The sequence below is a fragment of the Sander lucioperca genome, chromosome 2, assembly GCF_008315115.2.
Source record: "Sander lucioperca isolate FBNREF2018 chromosome 2, SLUC_FBN_1.2, whole genome shotgun sequence".
Classification (NCBI taxonomy): Eukaryota; Metazoa; Chordata; class Actinopteri; order Perciformes; family Percidae; genus Sander; species Sander lucioperca.
The window spans coordinates 16699971-16727450 of record NC_050174.1 but is presented as its reverse complement, the minus strand read 5'-3'; the positions used below and the strand labels follow the sequence as shown (position 1 = coordinate 16727450).

Below are 27480 nucleotides of genomic sequence, written 5' to 3'. Positions count from 1 at the left end.
TGCATCCTGGGTAAGCTCCCCCTCTAGTGTTCACAGGCCTCTCTCTCTCTCTCTCTCTCTCTCTCTCTCTCTCTCTCTCTCACCACTAAGTTTTCAATCACTGTCCAAATACGCTGTTAATTTAAATACAGATACATAATGTGAATTTAAGTAGAGATACCTGGTACAAAAGATCTGTTTTTATTCAATTGGCATGTGCTACAGGTGCCTACAAGATGCCCCAATGTGCATCACTAGAGTGTATGTCAGTTTGGGTGCAGCTCAAGTGTGATACAGTCAACATTTAGCTTGCTATGTTCCCCATATAATGCATCATTATTCTAACAAAGCTAGAGTGTTTTATTTTAATAATCCAGCCAAAATAAACAGAAATAAAGTATTTCATTTTTCGATAATTTTTTGCAGAAAACACAATTTCCATTGTCACTCTCAGAATAACAAGCAAGCAATAAGAAAACCACTGATGAATTAATTTCGGACACTTGACACCACACTCTTGGCATACTATTAGCATCCAGTTACAATTATATTTGTTTGGTGACGTTGCCTTGGCAGCTTCTTTTTCTCACAGGATCGCCTTTTGCAGTGAGGACAGTCACAGCATCTGGTCGTTATTGCCTCAAACCAAGCATGGTGTTTCCCACTCACATCTAAGCTATACTAGGTGCCTCCTATTCTAGCTTAGCCACGCCTGAGGGCATGCTAATTACCTTCTCCCTCGCTCTAAATTAACCAACTTTCACTGGGACTCTGTCGCCACTTTCAATCCAGCATTGACAGCAGACGGAGAGGAGGGAGGGAGTGAGAGAGAAGCAAAGGGAGGGAGGAGCAAAGGGTGAAAATAGAAACAAACTAATAATCTTCTACATTGCCTCCTAAAACGAAAGCCACTCTGTCCCTAATGTAGACAAGTCATTTTGTACAAGCCGTTAAAGCCCACTGGGCCAGGCGAGCATGCAGTGCAGGGCCGCCTGTTTCAAAGATCTTTTGCAATCAGTTACACAATGGACCCCCTCATTTTATGCTGCTACATCATAAAAGTGCTCCTTTTGTTACATTTCCATCCTTAAAAGGGTCTTAATCCCCAGCCTTTCAGGCCGGTCTATGGCAAATTCCTCAGGGACATCCCATTCGCTGCAAGGGCTGGAGTGACCCACTCAGAAACCAGCATGCAGGGCTTTGAGCTTTTCTTCTGCTGCCACTCTCCAGAGAACATTAAATCGTACTTTTCATCCCCCTCACCATAGGGGGAAGCCCCTTAATGATGACAGAGAAAGAGAAATTCCTCTACTCGGTCCTATGACACCATTCTGCTGTCAAGCAGGCGTCTCGGCGGACAGAGAATCAAACATGGCTTCCTGCAGGTGGAACGCCAATGAAGGTCACGGTACAGTCCAAAGAGGAGAGAAGGAGAGAAGCATGGAAGGAGGGAGAGAAAAGAAAGACAGAGGGAGGGAGGGAGGTAGCTTTTCCTGTGCAAATTAAGTCATCTGCTGAAAAAAGGTTAAAAAAACACACTTTCATTCAGCTTTCATTCCATCATACTTCATGTGTTATTCAACCATTTGCTTTTTACATAGCAAACATTTCTAAATTTCAAACTGTTTGACTGTTTGCCAGCGCTCCACATAATGGGGATTCCTCTGATCTTGCACTTTAAGATATTGTTTTTTTTTTATATGATTGTGTATGCCCTCACAACCTCCATTTTACCTATGGTTGTTTTGGTTTTGGTTTTAATTTCCATTATTTTTGTCTCCCTGCTTCCAGCTGTTTGGGAGTTTGTCTGTGCCTGCTTTTGTGAAGCCATCTCTCAGAGAGGGTGCATTTAATCAGGTTGAATCCCTGCCGCCCACCCCCCCCCAGCCCTGCTTCACACGGACCCCTCAATGAGAACATTGTACCAAAATAAAACACATGTCAATCAAGAGCCAAATATTCACGTCAGCCAGTCAGCATTCAGCTGCAGTCCCTGTTACGTCCCAACACATTCTCCGAATGTTAACACAGTTTGATGAATTCTTCAGTCTGTTTCCAGTAGTTATACTTGAGTGCTCAGCATGGAATATGGAGCTCATGCATTGCTGTAAACCAATGACTCCCTGTGCGGGCCAAAACTACATGTACATCAATGAGTACAACTTACAACTTACAAAATGATGATATTATACACATGAATAATATAAAACTAATCAAGGAAAGTAATTACATTAGATATATAAATATTGAAAAACAAAATAATGCAATATGCTAAAAAAAAAAAATAAAGAAAATAAATGTTATCAATCATCTCATGGTAATGTTAAGAGAGAGCTCTTTTGTTGGTTGTGAAGCATGTTTTAATCTCTGGCTTTGTGGAGTCTGCGTCTGAGTTAGTGCCCTTATTGTACAGCCAGGTCAGTCAGTTGAGGGACTAATGCAGTGGGATTTGACGGGGTGAAGATGTCACTGATAGTTTCTTGCATGAGACGAACATAGACTTCAATAGTCCATAATCCTCCAGCTACAAGCCTTACCCCCTCTGTAATGGCTTTTCTGACCACTCGGCTTAGGCCAACACAAAAGTCATGGAAATGTGTACATGGAGGTACAAAGACACCTCAAATACGCAGGACTGTTGCGTGGCTCTTTGTGGTGCGATTTTACCTCAGGTCTAGAAATAGGTCCTTATTTGTGTTGTATTTCCACTTTCCTTTTTTATACCAATGACAATAATACTGTTGAAAAATACATATGCAAGGCACGTTTCACAGTTTGCACTGATGTAAACGGAGCATGTGGCCTGACTCAAAAAAACTCAAAGAAAAACACCAAAACACAGGAGAAGTCATCAAAAGCAATAATTACATGCAGAGTCAGGGAGGAGCTAGTATGAAGTAATAATCACAACCAGCACTGACGCTAGAATCTGATTAAACTGCTAATGACCTGTCACTCAAGAGCGGGGCAGATGTTTATAGATGCCCAGTACCAACCGCACAGCTCATCAGTCAGAGTCAAAGCCTTGGCAGCCATGTCACCTACCACACCCACTCACTTAGCATTGCCACCGAGCAGCACTGGAGGAAACTCGAAGGCAGCAGTTCCTTTCAGGTTACTGATGGAGGATGTTGAGTGGTTGCCATGCACTTTCACACAATCAGAGGAGAGGGCAGCTGTGTGTTTATTTATTTATTAGTTGTTCCATTCTCACTGTCTTGCTTTGGCCACAGTGCAACACCACCGCCGCCTTTACCGAGCCATTGCCCCTTCTCTTCCCCCATTTGTGATGTGGAAGCAGCCATTTTCTTGTGGTGACTTCCTCAGCTTTCACCCTGACGCGTGACACTCATGACAAATTGGGTGTGGAAGTGAAGGTGATGGGCTGTGAAAGCAATGCCCCTGCCCCCACTATACACACTGTAGACACATACACGAAGGCAGCCAGACACACAAATACACGGTATCGTTCAAGTGTGTGTACTGTGTACGCAATCTCACACACAACACTCTTAGCCACTCAGCCCTGGCCTCAGACAAAGCAAAGGGTTTGTGTTGCAAACAGGGTGGTGACCTGGATGTAAAACACACAAAGAAAAGAAAACAGGAAATGGAAATCGTGACTTCCTTCAACTCCCAACTTTGACTCCGTCAGCCTCATCTATTCAAACTGCAGCACAATTCAATAACCTGCAATACGGCTCTTTGAGGCATGCTCATAGTTTCTCATCATTTTGTTTTTCTTTAATAAAGAAGATCCACAAAATAGACTTTTTTTTCCCACATTTGAGGTTTTCTCCGGTTAATGTGGAACAGTTAGATTTTAGCATTTGCATTATGGTATGCCAACAACATCCCTCTGACTACTATTATTTTCAAATAATTTATAAACCAATTAAAATCCTCACATTACCCACCTTTACGGTGAAAAATCAAGTAATTTCAACCAGGGGAAAAATTATTATACTGAATTGTATAGCAATTATCATAACATTACACTAATTCCCATAGACGTATTTAAATTATATGGTTGGTTGATTGCATGATGAATTAAAGAGCCATTTTTTTTCTCACTGAGAACCTCATCCAGCAGCGATCAGGATGGGGGCTCTAAGGCACATTCAAGAGCAGACAGGCCGGAACAAGTCTAACCTATTATAGAAGTCATTTTATTATCATCATCACCTCCAGGGACTTAGTCCAACCTGTAACCTTAGCCTGATCCACAAGTGCTTAAGGAACATACCATTACCATAGTAATGCAACAAGATGTTACTTGATGTTATACAACTCAATTTTCTACAATCACCTTAAGTTGTTTTAATTAAGCCTGCTATGTGACATCTCCAGCTGAGAGTTGGCCATGAGTTTGCCTTTCTGAATCACGTGAAAGAATAGGCTGACCCGGACCCAGTCCCATGACCAATAGAAACCTATATCTTTTTAAGCCTCAGGGCAACATTACAAACACAGAAATCCATGATAAATATTTGTCTAAATGTAATTTAAATGGTCAGAGGTTCACAATAGAAAATATACAAACCCAAGAAACACACATTCTGTAGTCCAGTTGAGCTACTTTGACTTTGCCTGTATTGATTGACATGTAGTCAAAATGAATGCATGATTTGGGAATGCTGTGTGGCTGAGTGGTTACAGCACATGCCATATACTGTAACTGCAACACCCAGGGTTTGATTCCAGCCTTGGGACCTCTGTTGCATGTTACACCCCACTCTCTCTCGCCCCCATTTTCTTTTTTTATCTGTCAAATAAAGGCGAAAAGGCCAAGAAATATTTTTAAAACCAATTATTAACGCATGATTTTATCAAGAAAAAGTTTATATATTTACAAAAGTAGGGTGCAAAATTTATGGATACCGCAGGGCTGGGTGATATGGAGAAAATAAAAAATCCAGATATCTTTTACCAAATGCCTTGGTATCAATATTGCGACAATATTGTAGTGTTGACTATCAGTGTTTAAAAAATGTATTTACAAGCCATTACTAACCCACAGACTAAAATGAGCCGGTTAAATTCACTTTAGGACCTGGGTTTGTGAGAGAACATTCACACCTTTGTCGTGTGTGAACCCAAAATAAGCAGCCGCAAAACACATTCTGGATTCTAAACCAGATGTTAAAACAAAAGTAATCAACATACACATCAGCATATACATGCATGACCATTAATGGGTCTGGTTATCCAGAATATTAAAGTCCCCAGCTGAAAAGGCCATTCATAATGTGATTAAAACATTGCTGAGCTCAACAGAAATTAATCTGCGACTATATGACAATTTTACACTTACAGTACTTTTTTACACTGTAAGAAGGCCATCACCTGGCAAAGACTTCAATACATACTAATGAGAAGGATGGAGTTATTATTAGATTACTAAGGTGAACGTGATTAACAATAACTATAGCTTTGCTTCTTGAAAACATAATTGTACTGTGCAATAAGCTGGAGGCTCACATTATCAAAGTTGTATCAGGCAATTGACAAGGCTTTTATAATTAGGCATGCTGTTCTTTGAGGGACGAAGAAGAAATCTCTGCCACACAATGCACAGCAGGCTATATATTCACTTACAACGCCGCAGGCAGCAGAGAACAGCCTTGTTGCCTTTGATCCTTCCACCCAATTGTTTATAGAGGTTGTTGAGGTCCCCAAACCCTTACGTATTAGGCATAACTTCAATTTCTTAGCCAAGATGCAGGTAAGGGAAAGTTGTAGCAAAATATCCAGGGAGTGTTTTTTCTTTACAAAAAAAATAAGTTAGTGTAAATAGTTTAGTGTTTTTTTTTTTTTTTTTTTTTTACATTTTTCCATCCGTTAATTTCTATACCCACTTTTTCTGTTCAAGGTTACAGGGAGCTAAAAGCCTTTTTTTTTTTTTTTTTTATCTTATATTGCTAATCTGTCTTTACATTGTTTGTGACTATTTCCTATTAAACTTACTGAACATGAACCTAAGTCATAGTTATATTTTTCCCTAAAAAGTGACACACTGCCTCAATTCATTTTCTAATATCAAAAGTGTACAACATTTTGATGCACATTTATAACCCTGCATGTTTTAATTACTAATATCCAAAGCTCAAGGAGTCCTGAGAAGAATTTCTCTTAATCCATATTATCTCCTCTATATCATCGATACTGCCAATTCTAAAGTGCCTTTATTCCATGTTTACACATACATTTTTTCTAAGACATCACAAAGCTATAGGCTCCGTCTGTGCCCAGTGGCCATTGTGCACACATCAGGCGAGGGCTTTTTGTGCCATTGTGTTCATTGACAGGCAGAATGAGAGGGAGTGTTTCTCAGTACCAGGATGTGTGGGAGACACCTGCTGGGCTGGGCTGCACCGGCCTGCTCTGCTCCGCCATTAAAACGTGTAGCACTAGGGGCTCTTTTGTTAGGCAGGAGCTGTTGGTGGTGACATGTTTGAAGTGTCACAAGTGTCAGTCTTTATTAGATTCAGAATGATATTAGGGGATGAAGGAGTATGGTTAGTCAAGGAAGGGGAAAGATAGATTGAGCAAGATAGATAGAGAGCATCCCTCTTAGCCCATCTTATCTTGTATACTGAATACCCTGGCTAAAAATTTGGTTCTGATATGTCGGGACTGTCACACTATCAAATGTCTAAATGTGTGGCTAAATCTCTGCTCAATTCTCTGCCATCAACAGACAAGGGATAGAAATATCCTATAACTCCGATGATACATGTAAGCGAGGTGGAATCATCAGTTGCTAACTAAACATTGCAACCAATATCAATTGGTTTGACAAAAACAGTATTTTCATTTATTTTTATATTAATCAGTGCCAGTGAAGGAAATGGTATATATAGTATATATTGTATCCAGTACAATTCATCATATAATCTTCTGTGGTAATGAAGCATCGCCTTACTATTGTTTTCATTAGCATACTTCACACTGGCAATGTGTATGTGTGTGTGTGTGTGTGTGTGTGTGTGTGTGTGTGTGTGTGTGTGTGTGTGTATGTGTGTACGCCCCCATGTCTGCATGCTTTTCCAAAATAAGAATACAGGAGAGATAATTTAGGTGGTTGCTGTAATACAAATACAGAGGTTGCTAGAAGCACACATCGATTGACATCTGCTCAAATGTTCATCGACAAAAGGAAAAACACTGAGACAAAGAGTACGAGGGAGAGAGGGGGGGTCCTGAGAGGGGGAGAAAAATCCATAATTGCTCTCATCGCCATATGATTTTCTGCAGGCAATTTTCAGGGAGCACATACTGACCTTTGCCTACATAATTCCTGTGCAGTAAAGAAACAGAGAGATGATCACTGAGGCACATAATTACACCCTCATCGATACATGGATCTATGGAATGGGCAATGAATGCAACCCAGGGATGAAATGACAATACACATTACCCTCACACACAGGCATGGACTCTGACCTATATGCACACACTTGGAAGAAAACACATGCCCACACACACACACACAAACACACACGATCATGGCAGTGGGATATATTTCTATCTGGATGCAAAGTCTATGTGAAATGCATGGTGGGTAATGATGATGTGAAGGTTTTAAGGCTGCGAGCTGGATGGAGGAGCCCCATATGGCTCTCTCCGTCCGTGTCATTACCTTGTTACGCCTCTGACTTCCATTCAGAGAGAGAGAGAGAGAGAGAGAGAGAGAGAGAGAGAGAGAGAGAGAGAGAGAGAAAGACAGAGAGAGAAAGAGGGAGAGTGAGGATCACCCAAGACCATGCTACATCTGAAATTGTCTGGGGTCAACAGTGCCATAATTACTTTAAAATGTCAGCCTGCAATAAAATACAACAGTTCATCTGGCAGAAAGCAAATTAGCTTTGACCATGCCGTAATTACCCTTTCCTGCAGAACCATTAGAAGAGATCAAATCTTCACATTCTCTGTTTGAGGAAAGGCCATCAGAGTACACTCCACCTGACAAGGATGCACATTTGCCATTTGGCAGGGGTAATTAATTGTCCTTATAATAGAAATTTTATATTGGACTTCGAAATGGAAAAAAAGTGTAATAACCGGCCAGTTTTATCTTAACCATTTGCTGACCACCCTTTGCCTCTTGCTCTCTCGTCACATCTTCTCCCTTTTATTTGAATTTAGCAGCTGACTGATTTGTTTGTTCAATTCCTCTAACAAAGCATTTCCCTCTCCAGTATCTTTCCTTAATGATGACATATCTAATGTAATGACACTGATCTCCAGCAAGGGTTGGATTTTAAAAACTAAGACAGGATGTCAGAATTAAGCTGAATAGTTTTTGGCTGAATTGATCATTAGAAACATCGGGATGTGCACGTAGCAACACCTGTTCTATATATGTGACACAAAATCAGCCTGCACACCATAAAGCCCTGGTGTAAATGCTCCTAAAACCAATGTCTAGTCGAATTTACGAAATGAAAACCCTCCATCTTTTAAAGGAGCTCTGCACAGAAGTCCTGCTTGCACTCCCTATACACAGAATACAATGGCACTGATAATAAATATTCACTACTAATTAGAAAAACCTGATACTTAGTCAACTTGATTAACCTCCAAACATTATATTATGGAACCTAATTTCTGTTAAAATTGTTGAACAATGATTGCTTGGCATCCTTGACTGTACACATTACCAACATACCAGCAATGGTGCACACTATTGATATGATGCATAAGACGAGAATTAAGAAAGCTCATATAAAAGATTCAGATTGAGTCACATTAACACATCACACCGCCAGGCATGGCATAAACTGTTTATGAAGGTGGGCCTCCAGCTTCAGATATGTGTGAAGAACCTTCACAACATACACGGCCGACAAGCAATATCGTTTAACCACTTTGTGTGTGATACTGTATTACAACATATACTATATTTACTGACATGTCAGAGAATTACACTGAAATACGGGCAGGAAAGAGATTAAAGTGTGACCTGTTTTACCACAATACATGGAAGCAATGTGCCACTGAGCTCTGTGTTATTGCGATCAATGCCATTGTGATCGATTTCCGTAAGCCCCTGTGTGTTTCATGAGGCACAGGTAGGACGTTTTGTGGATGATTATTATCATGTTAAACTCAATTCTTCCCCCCCCCCCCAGAGGGACAGAGGGAAATGTTTCCTATGCAGCCAAGCTAACTGAATAGGGATTAGGTGGGGAATAGCTAGGTGTGGACGGAAGCCCAAAGTAGTCAATTGGGACTGAATCTCAGGTAACTGCACAAGATGCTGTACTACCGCGGCTGCGCTGCTACTGCTGCTGAATCTAAATCTCAGCTCAAGAGCATTGTAACCTTATCAAATTAGCTTTGGGCCAAGTCTGTCAGCCAGTGCTGCTGGGTTGGCATCCACCACCATGATTAGTCATATTGAATTATACATTCAGAGCATGTACGACACCTTCCACATCAACACAATACATAGAGAGAACACACACACACACACACACACACACACACACACACACACACACACACACACACACACACACACACACACACACACACACACACACACACACACACACACACAGAGCCAGAGACGTACTGTTGTCAAAAAGACACACAATATCTCACACAGTGATGAAAACAAGCACACATATATAAATGCACACACACACACATGCACACAGACAAAAAACACACACTTAGGTTTCTGTTTTGGAACAGGGTGATGCGGATGTGCGTAAACAGGATTAGGAGAGACGGTTCCACTGTCACACAGACCTCCAGATTGTAATTCTCATGCCTCTTTGACAGCTTGGCACAGCACTAAGTCACCTAACGTTTGCCTTGACATGAAATCCAGACCTGGGCACAGATGAGGTTATCAGTGTGTGTGTGTGTGTGTGTGTGTGTGTGTGTGTGTGTGTGGTGTGTGGGGGGAGGAAACGCGTCAAGTCCTATTGGGAGAACTGCTTGGAACTTAATGCCTTGGCGTGGTTGACCGAGGGGACTGAGGGGGCAGGAGGAGAATGGAGCAGGGTGTGAAAAATATCCACCACAACTGCCTTTAGCGTAGCTACTCGGATGGCTGAAATTTAGATTGCGCTCTCCTCATACACGTGTGAAACCTATCTAAAAGTAGCTGAAAGATTACAATCCTCTTCATTAAATTTATCTCTTGCGACATAAACTTTTAATACGCACACCAGCAGTGTGTATGGGACATCCAGGGCAGCTTAAATGACTGCAACCTGTAATTACTGTTCCAGCACTTGATTAGAATAATCTGATTGCAATTATTCAGTGACTTTAAAATACAAGCCTCGAGCTACAAAACAATAATTCAAGGGCAGTGATTGGGAGCGTGTTTCTTTTTTGGCTGTAAAATGACGTTTTAATCGACACAGAGTGAAAGAGGTTCCCTGCTAAGGAGCCAGCTCCCTCAATTAAAGCCCATTTATGAAGTGAGGGGGAAGACATTGTGCTAGTGATGTGGAGTTAATCACCAGGCAGACACTTACAGAGTTCTCACGGATCAGGGAACTAACCCCTCTAACGGGTAAACAGGCAGATAAGCAGCACTCTGGCGAGGTCGCCAGGAACACACATACCAACATTCATGCTACCGTAACTGTATTATGTTGTTTCTTTTCCTGGCCGAAATAATCCATTTTTTTTTATTTGCTTAAGCTTCAAAGTCCAAGGCTATAGGATAATATTTTTTTTTCATGATCACTTGATTAAAAGACACAAACTTGAAGTCACAATTCTAAATTTTAAAAGGCACTTGCAGTCAGTCAAAACATGAGAAAGACATGTCAATTATCTTCCATATATATTCTGTAGCAACAAAGCTAGATAATTGATTGCATTTAACAGACAACTCTAATGTATCTCATCACTCTAAGGAGTTTGTGGTAGATTAATTAAAAAAGTAATACAACATGAGGGAGACGTATTGCCTAGCTAGCACTGATTCCATGGTCAAAGTGAAGGACAAACATGATGACTGACTATAATCTTTTTCTAGGCTTCTAATTTGCAGGACTTTATTTCCTTGTTCTGATTTACCTAAGGAGACATGTTTTTTGTCCCTGCCTTATAGGCTGACCCGCCCTGGGTGATTAACGGAGCTGAATAGTCCTTCAACACACACACACACACACACACACACACACACACTCAGACTTGTCCTTCAGTGGACGTACACCATATGGGTACACTGTGTGCACACATACAGTGCATGTGCATATAATGATGTGGGTGAAGGGCCAATGGGTGATTACACTTAAAGATGGAGCATCTTAAAATAAAATCGAAATTGATGTCCATTGTACTTTTGAAAGCTTAATTGTAACCATCCTCGATTATTCAGTTTCGTAATTGACTGTACATTATTAACAAAACGTGCCACCAAGAACGCATTAATCAGTATTACTCTGCCTTAACCTCAGTAAGTGGCACAATAAGAGACATGCCCTCTCTAATCAGCTTCATTGTGTTATATCACCTCCGCTCTGACTATATCCCAGAGAGTTCAAAGACCTCACACTACATGTTATTGCTGAAACCATCTTTAATCAGCCGCATTGGTCTTTGTTAGATCATGGAGGTCTACGTCGTAATGAAAACGCCAGCTAGCTCTGATAGCAGCCTAATTGGGAGATAATGAGCCAATAACATCAATGGCTAATGACACACCGTGTCTAAGTCACACCCCCCTCAGGCCACACAGAGGCTCATTCACCACTGATGGAGTGCATAGCTGGGAAGTCTGACAGAGCTAGACCATGCTCTGTACAAACAGGCTGTCTTGATGGCTTCATTAGGCTAATGAAAGGCGGTGCTTGACGCTTAAAGATGGTTATAGTGGACTCTAGCTAAAGGGAACACATACAGTACAGACACCTAATCTCGACTGCACTGTCTAATGGTATCCTTCAGATGAAAAACAGGTTCTTTTATGACAGTAAGAGTTCTGATCATTATTGCATTATGTATTTCAATACTGGTACATGTCATTTTATTATCAAAAGAGAGAAACATTGTACTGCCTTTCCAAAGAAAACAGTGCTGAACATTTTGGGCCATTGATATACTATGTTGGTGTGAATATTATGTGTAGTTTGTTTGTTTGTGTGTCAGAGTATGAGCAGGGGGGGTTGACAGCTTAAGCACTGTATGAGTGTGTGGGCGTGGGCACCAGTAAGTGGGTTGAAGGGGGCTGAACTTTTGTCAGGTCTCAACAATGAACTAGCTAACAGTAAACAAGCCTGATGATGCATAATCACATTAAAAGAGGCACCAAGCATGGAGGAACGACCCTGCTAATCCACACTGTGCTAGCTCTGTAACCTGCGCATAATCCTCGAGAGAAGGAGTGAGGCTGAGAGGAGAGAGGAGAGAACTGGAGAGGAGGACCAATAGAGGCTTTGGAAATGAATTACTGTATGTACAAGCTTTAGGCCAATTAACCAGGTGTTTCAAATCTCTACCCTGCTGTAGCTCGCATTTATATGATAGGGTGATGGTGTTTTGCATCTCCAGTATACAAGGGCTCAATGATGTAGGCAGTTTAATGAAGCAGGGTAGCATATGACATGCGATTGAGAAAACACCTTAATGGTGCTGGGAAAGGTCTGAACACTAAACACCTGTAGGCAGCAAAGATGGTTTACACGTACACATTATGCTTGAAGATATATTACTAAATTTATATAAAACTCTCTTAAGGCACGAAACAACGAATGCTGGAAATCAAACAGTGTAGATTAACTTGATTTTCGTTTATTTGTCATGATAGGTCAAGCTTTACCCACCTGTCATGACCAAAGAGGCAAAAGAGAGGGAGAGGCAGGTTGAAGGCCAAAAAAGGAACTCTGCTGATCAACTGATCTGTCCTTAGCTGCCTGTTGCATTATAGATATAGAACACATAGAACAGGCACACGAGCAAGAGGACCAGCATGCTTATTTGACTAGATTGTATATTCCCTCCAGCGATCAGAGGTGCAAAGTCGAGGCATGTACGCATTTCCATCGGTGTCTGGCCTACACACAGAAGCATGAGTAGATACTATATTGCCATTGTGCTCTGAGGCCTCATTGCAGATCGTCCCTGGTTAACACATAACATTGGATTCCACATAACAGCTAACAATGGACTCTGTATCTAATGAGGCTTAGAGTGGAAAGTTATTTTTTTAAATCATATTATCATTATTATCTCCACAGGGAGTGATGAGGTTAAAGCCTAAATGCTAAATATGAACTGTATCTGTAATCACATTATCAAAACAGTTGCCAACCCAGGTTGTGCTGGTAAAACAAGAGTTAAACATTTCTGTTGTGTAATGCTTGTTGATTGTGTAATAGACATGATTATTTCCAGATATGTTTTTAATGAATCACAGATAAATTACCTGATAAGAAGCATCTGAACCAATGTATCAAGAAACACTGTCATTTTATGTGTATTTCCTATTACTTTAACCACTGAACTTGACTCCAGGCTTCTATTACTTTTAGTTTCTGCTGACTTAGGGACATCAGCAGGTGACCTTTCAATTAAAAGAACCTTGGCTTAAATCATAACCGCAAAGACAGGCAATGTAAAATGTCTTATGAATGACCTAAAATGGCAGAGTGATGAAATAATGACCAAAGAAGTTAAAAAAAAAACAACAGGTTTCCTTAAAAAGCTTATTTTGCAAAAGACAAGGCAGATGTTAAATGAGGAAAAATGACTTTGTCTTACGAAGTATCGTGTTGAACTAATATCATAAGCCGCACTCTCTTCGCTTTACTTTCAAAACTTTGCTGAGCAAACTTTTTCTGCCAACTCCTGTACAGCTGAGGGAAATTCATCATTGTCAGCCAGTGGATCAAAAATGGAGAGGGGCTGAAAATGACAGATACAGCAAAAGTAAAGAAAGGGAAGGTGGGTGGGGATGCTGTAGGGAGTGAGGATACAGAGAGATTGGAGCCCGACAATGAGCAACAGAGGGGAGTGTTATCATGTGTGTATGTGTGTGCTTGAGTGGGTGGGTATAGTTGGTGTGTGTGTGTGTGTGTGTGTGTGTGTGTGTCTGTGTGTGTATAAGAGAGAGAGAGAAACACAGAAATTGGTCCTTGAAGTAGACCCTGGGAGCCGGGGACCAGCTGGGCTTTGAGGAACTGCCTGCTGATTCTGCCTGCCCTCCCGTTATCCCACTCCCTTACCTCCTTCCACAAAATCCTTCCTTTCCTCCCCTTCCTGACTCTCTCCTTCTATCCTTACCTTCCAACTTTCATTGCACCCTCAAGTGTAATAAATATCCTGCCTCTTTGTGAATTGCTTGAAATTACCCATGTAAAACCACTTTAACAAAACAACTAATTAAACATATAGAATAAAGAATAAAGAATAAATGTGAGGAAAATGGCTGTCTAAAATATCAATACCCAATGTCATATTTTAGTATCAGTTCCTCAGTCAAAATGGAATATTGTCATTATTCCACCTACTTTGAACAGTTTTGACCTTGTCTGGTTTATTTTTCTTCCACACTCATCTCCGAATCCTCCCCTCTGTTTATCTAACAGAAGAACATGCCTACAGATGGTTTCTCCTCCAGGTCTAGCACAGATAAGCAGGGGAACTCTGAACCATGGCTGTACTGGCTTTGCACCCTGGGGAGGTCAAGATCTGTCACTGGTCTCTATCCCACAGTTTAGCCTGCATAGATTCATGCAGCAATGTGCAACTACACACACACACACACACACACACACACACACACACACACACACACACACACACAGAGCACCTAACCCCACAAACATATCCAGCTAACACAGCTGAGTTTGACCTCTTTGTGGCAGCAGCTAATGTGTTACAACAGTCCTCTGGCCCCAATTTGCTATGCCTGAACACACTGTCTAGTAGCTACTGTACTATTGACATACAGTGAAAGTTGTTCATACAACACTCCACAGCAGCAAAGAAATTCTACACGCTTTAGCCCTTGTTAAGGCGTATTGTTTTTACAACAATAATCAGTGTGACACACAGTAAGATGTTGCTTAGCTGTGGGCTTGATGGGACTTAGACAAGATCAGGAATCCTCTACAGCTAAGTGATTTTAATAGATACAACAGATGTGATCGATTAAATTGCATAATGAACGATGACAGATAAATGGCGTGTTTACAAACTAGTCTTGTCCACCCACAGTAAGCAGGGTATAATCAAGTCGTAACTGTTTTTGAGAAGTTTGCCTCACAGGCAATGTAGAGTAGAATTACTGTTGCACTGGTTTCTACAGTACTGATCAACCCATCCTTAGCCCAACTATCTGACCCCCCCAAAAAATGTGAGTAAGGGGACAGATTCTGGATGTAGAGAAAGGGGGAGTAGCAAGTCGGTGACAGTGCAGTAATGTAGTGCAGCAGTCTAGCTAGCACCAGATAATATTCTATTCTACATATACGGTTCTATTCTGAACAAAGATGTGCATTTAAAAATAAAAATACACTAATTTCTAATTTTATGATAAAATACATGCAGTTTCTGGTCCCATCCATTTGTGTTTTTGGCATAAATGAATAGAATGGAACATAGTTGGTTAGACAGAAATCGCTTATTGGCTTTTGTTACACTTGCATTACAATTAAGACGACAGTTGCTTCACATAATTCACATGACGTGTTTTATATATTATTATATATGTATATAATTGATATAATTATTGAATAGTGTGCATTGTGCATCAACACTTAGCTTGTCTTGGTCTTTTTAGGGATGTTGATATAATCCAGCCTAAATACAACCAGTGTGTCAACCAGCCTTGCTTTCTTAAGCATTATACATGTCAGGGAGAGTGCAGAGGAAGAAAGAAAGGGATATACTCCTCAATGAGTCATTTTCAATTTTTTTTGTTTGTTTTTGTATACTCAAAATTCAAACGACCACCCAGATCTATGAATAATATGAATGCTAAAAGCCTTCAGATGGAGAATATCTCTGTCTTTCTGTTCAACTCATTGCCAAATGTTGTTTACATTCATTACACCCCTGTTGTGCATATTTATAGCATTGATTGTGACATACATGGCATTATATATATATATATATATATATATATATATATACATATATATATATTCCAATTATGTAATTGTATACAACAATGCATCACTACAACATACAATTCAAATAGACCTGTAGCAAGACTTTTCTCTCGACAGTTTCTTTTCCGCCATCCGGTGAATAAAATAATAAAATGGTAACAAAAACTAAACCGGAGTATTTGTGTTTGTATGTTGAAGTTAAAACACAAAAGGTGAAAAGTGTTACTCTCAGTGAAATAAGGAGCATAATACTGTGAGGGGAAAGAGAAAAAAGAAGAGAAGGAAGAGAAAAAAAACGATCTTGAATCAAAGCCAATCACTTCAAGGGCCTGAACTTGGCCACTGAATTCTTTGAAAATGTTCTTATACACACAGGGAGGAGAAAAGAGTGCTGGTATAAAAAAAAAAGAGAAGGGGAGGTAAAGAAACAGACTGAGAGATGAGGAGAAATAAAATTGGTGAAGCAATGAATGTGAAGTTATAAGAAGAAAAAAAAACTGGAGGGTGGAGTTATAGCCTCCACACCCAACTGACCTGTTTCCAAATAAAAGATTAAGTCCCTGAGAACAAGAGCAGTTTTCACACTCTAGCACACAAAGAAAAGGACCGGCTCAGAGATGAGAGCGTTGGCCGCATTGTACTGCCCCACTTAAATCTTACTTTCAATTCACTAAATGTGTTATTTGACTTGGCAAAGGAGCTGGTATGTCCCACGGAGCAGCAGGGAGTCTTACCAGTACTTTGCCAAGTTTGCTGCAGCCCTGCTGAACAGCCTTCGCCTTGGCTATGCTGGTGACCTTAGACGTAGTGGGTGGTTTGACTCAGTGGTGAAGAAAGGGGGGTGAGGGGGGGGGGGGGAGAGAGAGAGATAGAGAATAACCATAACCTCTAGTGGTTGAAGTTCAGCTTTTAATTTGAAAACTCTCCTCGTGGGCATTTGCACAACACCATGGAGTAAAAATAAACGAGGAAAGAAAAGGTTTTAACGTACATGTAACACTCAGAAGTCCAAGCTACAGTAAATACTGGCCTGGCCTGCCCTGGCCCAGGGAGCTGTCTGTATAATGTAACTAACAGGAATGGAAAATATTTTTTGTTTGCCTTGTGAATGATGGAAATGAAGACCATGAGAACAACTTAGGAGTATATACTGTGCTGTGAAACCAAAATAATGCAACGTTATTAGAGAAGTGGGGAAATCCAATAAAACCTCTCAGTGATTGGCCTTAGACAGAAAACCTATTATTTCATTTTTTTATGACAGTAAATCAGTGGTTATTACACAGACTTGTCAACTGAAATAACTTTCTAAACTCATAAGCTATATATTCAACACAAGCAATTAAAGTTGGATACAGCTGATCCCACGTTTGGCTTTAAGATATGCAAACCATAAACACTTTTCATCTAAATAAAACATGGATTTACATTTTTTTGAGATTTGTGCCAATCCCATTGGAAACATAATCTATTACTTTCCATTATGCACAGTGCAGTTACAAAATTCTCATGTTTTGTTAGCCCAAAATGTCATCATAGTTTTCCATTAAATAAAAGATGATGTGATCGTGTGTTGTTTCATTTACAGCATAGTTTAGTATGAGGTCAGGAGAACGTAAAAAAAACTCACTTTTCTGAGTCCTGTGCAACTAAACTTGGAGTTCTATGCTAATTGCTCTATTTGTGCACAGTGACTGCCAAAGATTCATGCCACTATGTTTGAAAGGTCCAGACTGAGGGGAGGAGAACTCACGACAACCCTAAAAAAAGGAGCCATCCATGGTTGCCAACATGATAAACCTGTAGGGAGGAGCCCCAGACACCCAGCTCCATGAAACACTCATCCTCCAAAACAAGTCTTGCCATCGTAAAACTCACAGGAATTTGAAAGATGAAGCACCCCGCACCATCCTCCCTGTGGCTCACATTGTGAAAATAAAAGAGAAGTAAAACATGGAGACAGAGAGGGATGTTGTGAGGAGGACAGGAAGAGAGGAGGAGGAATTATGCAAGGGTCTGAAGAGATTGAAGTTTAGAGAAACAGTCAAAGGGTCAAGCCCTGCAGGCCTGGAGCTCAGGCAACCATCTTGGCATTGACTCCTTTGGTACAGCAAGAGAGAGAGAGAGAGAGAGAGAGAGGGGGGGGGGGGGGGGATTGCTTTACAAGGTACACCAGTCTTCCGGGACCCTCCATTTCCTCTTTCCCACTGTTGCACTAATGCGACTCCTATTTTTCTTTCGTAGTTTATCTTTTATCAGAAATATATTCCTCCGTCCATGAGCAGTGTAAACATGCACATCATTTTGAGCAGAAATCATTACTTCCTGTAGTTATATTTACCATTAGGATGAGGATACTCAGAAGGGTAATCAAGGCATCAGATGGTGTATGCTGCCCCCCACCCACAAGGACAGAGAGCTCTTTTCCCTTCCTCCCCGTTCTTGCGAATATTTTTGGAATGTGAAGGATCAACTTTGGATTCAGTCATTTTCAATAAACAAGGGAATTCAAATAATCACTGTGACATATTTCGGTCTCTCTCTCTTGTTTCTTCGCCTCTCTGTCAGGCTTACACGTATCACACACATACACGGTGCACTCCCCCTCAGCAGGGCCTCCTACATGGGAAAAGTAGACGAGCCATGAAAGGTATACAGTGTTGATCCAGCCGATAAGCTGACCAATTGGGTTCATTTATTAAGGAAAACCTTTGCTCAAATGTGATCCCTGTGTGTGATGGAAAGCCTTCTGACAACTCTATCCCATCCACATCTCTGTGGTTCTTGGCGAGGTGGCCTCGCAGAAACCCTAGCAGTGTTATTACAGATCTTTAGTGGCCTACAACAGGACATTAGTTAAAACAAATACGTAAATCTGGGTAAGAGAGAGACGTGGGGGAGTATCTGAATGATGTATGCCAGATACAACTATGTCTAGGAAGACAGAGAAATGACCTTAACTGTCTTCACGCAGCAAAATAGAGTTAGAAGTGATAAATTAAGAAAACCGGTGGCTGATCGCTGAGACACAGAGACGGTAAATAAAACCCATCTGGAATGGGTTTCTGTGTCTCTTCTGTACAAGCTGAAACCCAAAACTCCTATCAGATCTGAATGCTGTGCAGCGATAATAGCTAAATATTCATTTTGGTGCAAGCGGAAGACAAACATTCCCGTTCTTAATGACATCTCCAGGGAGGAAGTTCATTACACAAGGTTGTTACGCAACAAAACCCTGTCACTTTGAGAGGTCAAAGGAGGTTCACACTGCTAACATTAGCGGGAAAAAAACCCCAATGGCAACTAGGTTAGTGACACTTCCTGCATGAAATAACAACTTTAAAAGAACTGGGATACAAGTAACATCAGGTCTCCAACACGATGAAGACTTCACTAGAGTGACCTACTTTGTGTTGAGCAACACAGCATCATGATAGCACATTACAACTTTATACATCAAGACTTTATGTACAGTAGGTTCAAGGTTCAAGGTACTGTATATCAGTATGGCAATCACTCAAGCCAATTATTCACAATCAATAATTGTCTTACTGATTGGTTCAATACCCAAGGATGATTCACCATGTTAGCCTATTTTGGGTTTAAAGGAGGAAACACCATCAAAACTGTCTTTGTCTTAAGAGGTAATCCAAGCAATGAGAACTTTAGAGGTCGTAGGTAACCATTGCTATAATGTTTTATTATGAAAAACAAAAGTTGAAAAATTGTTTGTGTTTAGGTAATACTTTTATTCTGTTCTTTTTTGGCTGTTTATTCATAATGTAAATTCACAGCTTTTCGGCCATGTGTTGAAAACACTTTGCAGCATTGCTTCCTCCGTCTGACTATGCCAGAATGAGTTACGAACTAAAAAAAGAAAATTCCCCTGCAAAACATTACTTTACAACAGCAAAAGTAAAAAGTGTCAGAAACTGGCTTCATGTTAAATCCCTATGATGTTAATACCAACAGGGTGCGGTAAAAAAATTATGTTTTTTTATACTGTATATAGAGCATTCCTTCTGAAAAACCTTTGAAGGTTTACCAAATTTTGTTTTTTAATTTGTCAGTTACTCCACTAGCAGCACTAACAAATTCATCTGAGTAATCATTGTCATATATTTGAGGTGGTTGTGTTTCCCATTTGTGTTTATGTATATATGCGCACTGGACACGCAAATCTGTGTTTGTGCGTGTTACTGGATTTCGTTCCCACATTGGATGTCAAAAACGGAGTTGGCTTATATGGAAAGAAAAAATGAGCAGAAAATTTGAATAAGGCTTTTCGAAACATATCACACCGTAACAGGCATGTGTACTGCATGTGTGTGTGTGTGTGTGTGTGTGTGTGTGTGTGAGTATTTGTGTCTCAGAGAAAACACTGTACAGTAGCTGTAGTTGCAGACTGTTCTGTGCACTGATTGATGGTTGCTGTCTGTGCAGGCCTACATTTTCGAGTGGATTGGAGTCATAGCACATGAGCAAACACAAGATGGAAGACTGTGGAACTCTTCAATACAAACAATAGCAAGACTCTCTGCACCACATACACACACTGCAGAGAAACACAAACTTGCACACACACACCACACTCACAGATCCACTTCCCCACCTCCAGCGCTTGAAGATCTACCTGCCAGCTGCTGCCAGTCGCAGGGAAAGATGGGCTTTGTTGGTTTTGTGAAGCCCACCGACAAGACCCCCCTGGAGACTGCAGGTCTCCAGCAGCACAAGCCTCAGCCTTATCCACTCCGCCGCACAGGCAATCTGTTTTCTATATTGCCAGCCTGTATCACTGTACTATGCACTATAGAACAGCAATTGAGCAGGAAATTAAGTTAGGGGATCGGTATTTGGCGAAGGAGAACGAGTTGGTGTGGTCTTCCCTCTCCACATACAAGGATCATTAAATATCACACGAGTTCCTTGATAAATTCCCTCTCCTCCTCTCTCTGCTGTTCCCATCAACTCACTCCCCTCTTCATCTTCTCTTCTCTGTTTTTCTGTCTCTTTTCTTTCTTCCTCAATTTCCCTCTCATCATCTGCCTGTTTCTGTCTCGTCTTGCTGTATTTGTAGAGCGTATGAAACAAAACATTCTAATGGATGTTTGAACAGCTTGAGATGTGCCGGCCTGGGAACTACCTCCCTGTGACAGGGAGCTCTGGCAGGGAATTGAGACCTTTACGAGAGGGAAAAATAGGGGACATATTTATTTCTTTTATTCTTTGTTTATTCCTTTTCCTCTCTCTTGGTCCGTCTCTGTAGCCCCCCTTCCTCCTCTGTCTATTTTCTCTCATTATATATAGCTTTTTTTGGATAAGCAGATGTGGAGGATCCATTTTTTGACTTGTTGTCTTTCCTCCACTTCTTTCCCTCTGTCCTCTTCTGCCTTTTTTCTATACTTCTTAGCCAACATTTTTCAGGGAGTGACTGTGTGCGATTGTAAGAAGTTGGTGAGTGAAAAATGGAAAAGGAGAGAGAGAGAGAGAGCGAGCTAGGTCAGGACATCACTGTAATACCTAACTTTCTTTGGAGCAAAGGCAGTTCTGGTATGATGAATGAACATCAGTGCGCACATACACACACACAGCGGCTCTTCTTTACTCCTGTGTGAATTCTCGGTTTATTTTCTGGCACAAAAAGGACTTTTTGTTTCTTTTATTAACTTCTTAATCATAAACCTCATTATCAAACTAATAATTAACTTGTATTTCAAATTACTTTTAGGTTAATTTTGGGTATTCAAATGCCCCAGATCTCAACATATTAATGAAATATGTATTCATAGAAGACATTGATTCCATTGCTTCCTCTTCAAACTTTCAATGTTTGAGTGGACCGCAGCACATTTTGAGCTGGATACAGTAATACGATTTCAAAAAGTTGTGTTAATGTTCAAGTGCTCATTTTAAATTACCTAAAAATAAATAGGCCCTATATTTAAATTTCTTAAAGTCCCCCTTCTAAGACATTTTAAAGTATGCAATAAATACTATGATCCATATTTAGTTTAACATGGTTTTCCCACAAAGTACAAAAAAACTCTTTCTCCTATATTGAGAAATTCTGGGTTTGGCCTCGAGCCCTGCCCACCACAGCTGTTTGCGCTAGGTTGACCGGTAAAAGAGCAGCTTTTTTTTCAAATTTGTGACGGGATACGTTTGAATCTGACATAAAGATAAGAAAAACACATTTTTTGAGTGGAGTGACTACAACTAAAAACGTTGTCATCATATAAAGATCTGGTCTATATGGAAACAGTTATCTCCTATCAATGACTGACATTTTGAGTTTCTTGCTCAGAACAATGTTTTTAAAAGCAGACACAGACTCTCCTGCACTACCCCAGAAAGACAGCAGCAGACACAGAAAACCACTCACAAGGACAAAGAGCTCTTACTGCTACAATCTCAGGTCAATCAGTAGTGTTGACAGCTAAATTAACAAGTGCTACAAGCACCGTTACATATGGCTCCTGATTGTGTAACAATGGATAGATATACCAATACACTGTCAGACAGATAATCATAAATAAATCAATGTCTATAAATAAGCGAATGAACAGAAAATATATATTGCTCTGGAGGTAAATGTGTGAACATCATCGGACACATGGAACAACACACACACACACACACACACACACACACACACACACACACACACACACACAGTACTTAAGGCCTGTGCAGTGGTCAGGTTAGTGGGAGGCAGTCAGAGAGATAAGGTGCCAAACAGGTCTAAATCCCTCCTGAAGCGCTCTTGATGGACAGACAGGCCACCATTAACAATGCGGTGGCTTGTGAGAGCAGCAGCTGATGGAAAGATACCCTGGCATTTGCTGTGTTAAGAAGTGGCCCTTAAAGATTTCACACTTCCAATTTCTTTGAATTATCTGCCATCTCCAGCCTGTCACTCAGCCTGACAATCTCAGATTCTTGCTCACTGAGGCACCAGGCTGGTTATTGACAAAGCAATCCGCCGTGATACAGCAAAGCCTGATAAAACATTAGTAAAACAACACAACGTACAACGCTAGACCCAACCTCGCACATGGGTGGATGCTCACACTCTTTGTTTGCCCTTACATTTCTATTATGTCAAATAATCAATCAATATATTGAGTATTGTTCTAGTGCAGTATAGTGGTGTTCTAAAACATTACATCAGGCTCACGTGTGCCTGTGTCTTAGTGTAGTACCCCACATCAATGACTTGGTGTGACTCGAAACTTTGTGACAGCGTAGCAGAGAATCTAGATTGTAGCGTGCAGGGCGAAATAGATTTGTTAAGGTCCACCTAAGGCAGTGATGACAGCCAGTGCCGGTATGACACTGAACAGACTGCTTATCAGATTTTTAATAGTTTGATTTGCTTGCTGCTCCAGACAGGCCATGATAGAAATATCACAACATCCCTATTATCCTCAGCATTCAGAACATAGTGCACAGCCTGTGCTTTCTATGAATTATTAAAAGCAGACAGATTACGCTGCAAGGCTGGAAGTCCAGAGGCATGCTACAGATGCTGCTGAGCAAAACTGTAACATCAGAAGTGTGTTTTTGTTCTTCTTTTCTTTTCTTTTTTTTAGAGAGAGGGGCCTTTTTTGAAGGGGTCTGCATCAGATTAGAGAGGGTGGTGGTTTTGGATAGGCTTATGGGTACATGGAAAAGGGAAATAGTAGGTGGGGTTTGGCCATGTGTGTATGTCTGCGCACACGTGTGAGTGTGTTTGTGTGTGTGTGTGAGTGTGTTTGTGTGTGTGTGTGTGTGTGTGTGTGTGTGTGTGTGTGTGTGTGTGTGTGTGTCTGTGTTTCTTGCAAAGGATGATGAGGGTGAAGGGCATAGTGTCAGGGCTTGTCTGACATGTGGCCTGGTGGGTTGGCTAGATTGTTGGTTGGGTGCAGCCCAGCTCAAGCCTGGCATCTCTCTCTCTCTCTCTCTCTCTCTCTCTCTCTCTCTCTCTCTCTCCCTCTCCCTCTCTCTCCCTGGAGTGACGGGCTGAGACATTAAGACAGGCGTTTTAATTAACTGTGCCACTCTTCCACCTGCTGCCCTCAATATGCTCCGGCCCAGGCAAGCTGTCTCTCATACCACTGATTCTCTTGCTCTCCTTTTGCTCCATCTTTCCCATCTCTCTATCATTTTTCTACTCTTTTCCCATTCTTTCTCTCCTTTTCTTTCCAATTTTCAAATCTCACCCTCCATCACTCCGACTTGCTCTCCCCAACCTCTCTTTTCTCTCCCTTGTGCGTTCCTCCGCATTGACCCTAATAAATGAGAACTCATACCAATAGATAAGGCGATTCCATGAGGCTCATAAGACAGAATTAGCCAATTTCTTTTTTTTAACTTGTGGAGAATTAATTTCTACATGTGTCCTGTTCCAGTGACCCTCTAACTACCCCCCGCCCATCCCACACACACACACATACAGTGCATACACACTCTCACGCTCTTCAAATCTATCTGGTAATTCAGCTCTGCCCGACACTCATCAGGCTATTCATTACGTCCTGATTGGAGATGGATATTTCTGTTCCCTCATGACAGAATGGAGCTAGGGATCAAAATGGGGACATTACAGGATTTAGAAGAGCAAATGCAACACACAGCAGCTTCTTGTGCGTGTGTATGTACACTTGGACATTTGGTGTGTGTGTGTGTGTGTGTGTGTGTGTGTGTGTGTGTGTGTGTGTGTGTGTGTGTGTGTGTGTGTGTGAATGCATGCTCATAATGTTTGTATTCATATGTGTAAATGTATACCTGGCTGTTTAACTCTCATTCAGTCCTGTGACTCCCATAGTTTAATCATTTAGATCATAAATTGAGAATTAATTCAAACAGAACAGAGCAACAAATGATCCACTTTTAGCACTCTCCTTAAATTGTATTACACTTTTAATGGGGTTAATAATAGACGGCATTAGCAACACAGGAAAACGACTCTACAAAGTGTTGTATTAAAAGGATTAATGTCCTTCCTTCAGAATTAAAGCCGGGTCTTGAAGATACAGCTAAAACTAACAAATGGCCCAGCTCTGGCTCCATGATGGGGCCCCAGTCGCAGCCATACTACAGTAAGAAGACAGCAACTGTGGCCAATATATCAGCCAGGGAGCATTCATCTGCTCTGTGAGGAGAAGTGACTTTGAAGTTCTCCGCAGCGAGGTGAAAGAGCAGCCGTGGCCTCAACCTCTGTGTTTATGTAGCCGAACTAAGCCTGGGAGAGCTCTTAATGAATGATGCGGATAGATGGACACCACAGCTAAAAGCACACACTCACACGTCTACATGAGGGCCAAGACACACACACCAAGGATTTATGCATACTTTATGTCGAGGTCGTGGACATGTCGGTGCGCACGGTACATGCAAGCATGTACTCGGAGTCTGCATGTGCTATGAACAGAAAAATGCATACAACAGCAGACAGAAGGTACTGTTGGCTTTAGTAAAAGTAGAAAAGGCCAGTATTAAACTGTGTTACATTAATAGGTTTAAAGTATAAGCAGAGACTAACCTGTTAGAAGCAGGCTATGCCAACATCCTCCAGCAATGTCTCTCACTGGCGAGCTTGGTGGCGTCACTTCCTCTGGGGAAAGGATGTTCCTTTTTCTGTTCCCACATGCCCGTCCACATCCCCACTGAAACAACCTGCCGTCACCTGCATGTCATCAATGAAGAAATAAATAAAGTTTCCAATATAAGCCAAAAAAGAAATGATGTGATCAACAGAGTATTTCTGCTAATTAATACACACATACGGTTTTAAGGTAACATCTAGGATCTGTGAGTTCTCATGTCCAAAACAAATGCGGAACCCAAATGTACTGTCATGTAATATGACCGCTATATAATAATATATACCCTATGCAGTTCCTCCATTAATTGCAAAGTATAGCAGGGGCCTGTAACCCCCTGCAGCTCATCTTGCATCTCTCTCCAGCAAGCCTCTAGGAGCATGTTGTCCTTGTTGTGCTGCTGCATGCGGCCTCTGGTGATAAATTATGGATGCAACGCAAAAGCTGTAAAATTTGTTGTATCTTCCATTATCTTCATGTTAAAGGCCACAAAAGCTCTTCAGTGAAGTCAGCCATTAAGAAATGACAGGTATTGCTATCAGGCTTCTTTATAGCCTATTACCTGCAATGACAGCAGCTGCTGCTGCACCACTGTACGGCCTATCACATTATTTGCAGCTAAAGTCAGCTACTGTGTCATTTCGCCTCATTTTCTTGACAGTGCTATCATAAATCCATTGGGCTGCAGGGGAAACTGTCGACTACCTCGATTATCTTCATAGCCTGAATGAATTCTGAAATGTATGTAACAGGCAATGACTGTTATGGATCAGGAGCCAGGGCCATATTCCTGCTAACTCTGTCTCTCTCCCTTCTTGTCTTTCTCTCAGGTGATATGACGATCGAGGGCTCGAGGGCTCTGATATTCACATAAAATTGAGTAAAGTAGGTGAACTTTAAAGCACACGGTGACAGCTCATGAGAAGTGACGTCAGCTCCGTTTCATAAAGATATTATCCAGCGGATTTGTGCTGGTGTGTTTTACGAAATAAAGCATCTAGCATAATAGATGAAGGGTCAACGATAGGATCCACTTCTTGTATGTTGGAGCATATTACAGAAAGAGAAATAACTGCTACGGGATGTATGTAACATGAGGACAATTAGATACGGCTGTATTTTTAAAAGGCAAATATTTTAATCATTATCTATTTAATGTTAATTTGTCAATTAAATGTTGTGCATCATGGCAGGCCTGCACGGTGCATTACTGTACCTGTCAGTGCAAGATTGTGGTTTGCCCCACAGGTGACTTTCGACACATGGTCCACACCCTCCACAAAGCGAGGGATGACCATATTTTCCTCAGAACCACTGCCAATTTGTCCATAATCATTCTGCCTGTAGAGGGAAGAGTATGAACACATAATTAAAAAACAAAAAAAACATAATTAATTATCTGCGGGCATCATCTTCATACTGTTTCATCGCATTTTAAACTACGTATATAGGACACAATTTCAAAGCATGAAAAATATTGCACACCTTTTAATTTCTATAGGGTAAAATAAATAATCAAATCAATTAAACTATTGCAGTGAGCAGCTTCCACTGGGGACTGTGGAACATATGCGTTTCCTCTCATTGCTATGAATCCTCTTTGTGACAATAACGAGACACAGCCCTATCAGAAGTGAAACACCTCACTAACTAATTAGACTCTCAGGCTGCAGTCTGACAAAATAAAAAGAGAAAAGTGCTTGAAGGAAGACTTGCTCTCCCGCAATTTGCATCTGCCACTTTTTACTGCATCTGTTCCAAGTGCCATTCAAACGTTCTCTTCCTCCTTTTGTTGGGGAGTGTTGAGCCCCAACTATTTAAGCTCACCT

At 41.0% G+C, this 27480-nt stretch overlaps 1 protein-coding gene across 1 annotated transcript in view; it reads right to left on the bottom strand.

Annotated features, from left to right (window-relative positions):
• LOC116056857 (ultraviolet-B receptor UVR8-like) overlaps positions 1 to 27480 on the bottom strand; it is a 306897-nt gene that overhangs the window by 167908 nt on the left and 111509 nt on the right. Inside the window, exons 7-8 of the mRNA XM_031309233.2 lie at positions 26868 to 26992; positions 25591 to 25734 (exon numbers count right to left, since the gene is read on the bottom strand). Of these exons, the coding sequence (XP_031165093.1) occupies positions 25591 to 25734; positions 26868 to 26992 (269 nt within the window). The remainder of the gene's footprint in view (positions 1 to 25590; positions 25735 to 26867; positions 26993 to 27480) is intronic.